The 3135-nt window shown below is 48.1% G+C and overlaps 1 protein-coding gene across 1 annotated transcript; it reads right to left on the reverse strand.

The window, feature by feature from the left end:
- Window positions 1-395: 395 nt before the first annotated feature.
- On the reverse strand, window positions 396-2693 carry LOC147549659 (uncharacterized). Its single transcript, XM_086668362.1, has 2 exons — window positions 1997-2693; window positions 396-1942 (listed from the first exon to the last, which is right to left on the reverse strand). The coding sequence occupies exons 1-2, from the start codon at window positions 2691-2693 to the stop codon at window positions 396-398; spliced, it is 2244 nt and encodes a 747-aa protein (XP_086524488.1).
- Window positions 2694-3135: the final 442 nt, after the last annotated feature.

A 3135-nucleotide genomic window follows, 5' to 3' on the forward strand; every position in this document is an offset into this window, starting at 1 on the left:
GAACAGGCTCCTTCATTATTGCTTGCTTAAGATCATCAAAAGCTGCTTGGCACTCGTCCGTCCACGACCAAGCATGGTTCTTCTTTAGAAGATCCGTCAAAGGGGCGGCCCTTTTTGAATACCCTTCAATGAATCTCCTGTAGTAGTTCACAAGGCCCAAGAAGGACCTAAGCTGAGTTACCTTGGTTGGCTCCTCCCAACCTTGGATGGCCTGCACCTTCTTGCCATCCATCCAAATCTGCCCATCCCCAACCCAATGTCCAAGAAAAGACACCTTGCTGGAAGCAAATGAGCACTTCTCCCTTTTGACAAAGAGGGAGTTCTCCCGTAAGACTCGGAAGACAGTTCGTAGGTGTTCGATGTGCTCCTCCATAGTCCGGTTATATATAACAATGTCATCGAGATATACCACTACGAACTTTGTCTAAGTATGGGTGGAACACCTTGTTCATCAAAGTACAAAATGTAGCTGGAGCATTTGTTAGACCAAAAGGCATCACAAGGAATTCATAAGCTCCGTACCTGGTGACGCACGTAGTCTTTGGTTCATCTCCTTCGGCTATCCTGACTTGATAGTATCCCGATCTCAAGTCAAGTTTGGAAAAGACCTTGGCGCCTCCCAGTTGATCGAACAAGTCTTCCACTCGGGGGATGGGGTATTTGTTCTTCACTGTCACCTTGTTCAGAGCCCTATAGTCTATGCAAAGACGTAAGCTTCCATCATGCTTCTTTTGGAATAGGACTGATGCTCCATAAGGCGACTTTGACGGCTGAATGAACCCTGCATCTAAGAGATCCTTGAGTTGTTTCCTTAGTTCTGCCAACTCAGAAGAGGCCATTCTATATGGTGCTAGTGCAGGTGGTTTGGCCCCAGGTTCCAGCTCGATCTCACGATCCACCTCCCTCCTAGGTGGTAGCTGTTTTGGTAACTCAGGTGGCATAATGTCCCTGTATTCTGCAAGGACAACGCCGACTTCGAGAAGGACTAGTTCCTCGGCCCCTTCACGCTCCTTCTTTAAAGTGGCTAGGAAGGTCTCTTCCCCTTTTGCAAGCCCCCTACTAAGCTGGATGGCAGAAAGAGTACCTTCTTTGGCTATGCCTCTGGTGGCCTGGACCATGCATGGACTTTTCTCATCGTTTATGCTTACCACATTAAGATATGGAATAACTGCAGCTCTAGCGGCTTCCATGAACTCTAGTCCCAACACAATCTTGTCATCCATCTCGGCAACCATGAAGTCAACAACACCTCCCCATGTGCCAATCTTCAGGGGTACGCTGCGTGCTATGCCGTGCACGGCTTTAGGTGAGGCATTCACTGATTTCATCTTACTCCGATCTTCTTCGAACTTAAGTCTGAGCCTCCTCGCTTCTTTCGGTCTAATGAAGTTGTCTGTGGCTCCGTAATCAACCATGGCTTTAGCCTCCTTCCCGTCCAATGTTATGCTCACGTACATGAGGGACCTTCTCTTCTTTGGCTTGGCAGCTACCGTCCCCTTTAGAGCATTCAAGCTGAGTGCTCCCATCTGCGGCTCATCCTCTTCTTCCTCCTCGAGATGCTGCTCCGTCTCCTTTGTGAACATGGCATTTACTTTGGTCCGGTTTGGGCATTCGTATGCATAGTGATCTCCCGTGCAGATAAAGCATTTTCTAGGGTGATCTCCTCCGCTCTTCCACCGTGCCTTCCATTCTTTGGGACCTTTCTGGTTCTCCTTGGGTGCATCCTTCCTTGACTCCTTCATTGGTGGCCTCTCTCCCCCACTTTTGCTCAGACTACTCTTTGGTTTGAACTGCTCCAGCCTGCCATACGAGTAGTCCTCTAGCTTCTCCACCGTGCACAAGGCTGTGGGCAGATCTTCGACACCTCTTCTTCGTAGCTCGGTTGTTGCCCATGGCTTGAGGCCATGAAGGAAGTGGTACAGCCTATCCTTCTCGTGCATATCTGGAATATCAAGCATAAGGGCTTTAAATTATTTCACATAATCAGTGATGGTACCTGTATGCTTGAGGGTCATGAGCTTATCTCTTACTCGGAACTCCACGTTCTCTGGAAAAAACTGCGCCTTAAATTCCTTCTTGAAGTCCTCCCATGTATCGATCCGGCATATCCCTCTTTCAATTTCCACGGTTTTGCGTCGCCACCACAGCATTGCATCCTCCACGAGGTATATGGCTGCTGCATCCACCATAGCGTCCTCGTCTTCAAGATGGAGAGCCTTTAAGTATCTCTCCATGTTCCATAGGAAGTTGTCAACTTCCTTGGCACTCCTTGCTCCACTAAAGCTCATAGGGTCTGGCACCTTGACCCTAGCTCCTCCTTGAGCCGAGCTACTCCCACTATTGGCCACGACCTTCTCCATCAACAAGTATCGAGTCTTGAAGTCCTCGAACTCGGCAAGCATCCTCTCCGATGCTCTAAGCTTGCTCGCCATCTCCCTTTTCATCACATCCAACGTTGCTTCTACCGACTTCTCCATTCCATCGAAAGCATCTTGCTGGCGTGCCAAGATGTCGGTAACATCATTAGCAAACTCTTCTTGCTTCTCCATAAGTTCCAGCAGCATGTCTAGCTTCTCTTCAGCCGCAACCATCCTCGCCTCCATGGAAGCTTCCCGGTCCCTCGACTTCTCTTGGGCAGCCCTCTTGGCCTTAGGACGTCCTTCCTGTGGAACATTCTCAATTTCGCTCGACATAGTTCCGACGTGGCTCTGATACAAACTGTCACGGAGTAAAGTTTCGCCTATGCTTTACCACCGTGCGGCACTTGTCTTAGTCTCCTTCTAAGTACAAGTCTAAGCCTTCTCACTAAGATGCCTTAGTAACCTTGACTATAAGGCAGCTCCAACACTATAACTCCAAGAAAAGGAAGCCTATCTAAGTATGCAAACACTTGAGAGAATATGATCTTTGTTGATAAACTTGAAGATTACAAGAAAGCTCTTGGGCACAACTCCCAAGTCACTCAATCTCTCTCTAACACTTCTTGAATCCTTACTTGGATGATTTACAAATGAGGGGAGTGACCCCTATTTATACTAGTTTCTATGTACAATGGACGCTCAAGATCCTCCCACATGTAATGCATCTAATGGTAGGGAATTCTCTAGAGTTTCTTGGGTTCCAAGGAACTCTAGA

Source organism: Eschscholzia californica, unplaced genomic scaffold (assembly GCF_041429995.1).
Source record: "Eschscholzia californica isolate CP2 unplaced genomic scaffold, dmEscCali1.0.p SCAF_3, whole genome shotgun sequence".
NCBI classification, from domain to species: domain Eukaryota; kingdom Viridiplantae; phylum Streptophyta; class Magnoliopsida; order Ranunculales; family Papaveraceae; genus Eschscholzia; species Eschscholzia californica.

Coding starts and splice junctions, on each gene's coding strand:
- LOC147549659 (XM_086668362.1), bottom strand. CDS start 2,693: ATGTCGAGCGAAATTGAGAATGTTCCACAGGAAGGACGTCCTAAGGCC. Junction 1,943..1,996: donor CATGACCCTCAAGCATACAG/GTACCATCACTG, acceptor TTGATATTCCAG/ATATGCACGAGAAGGATAGG.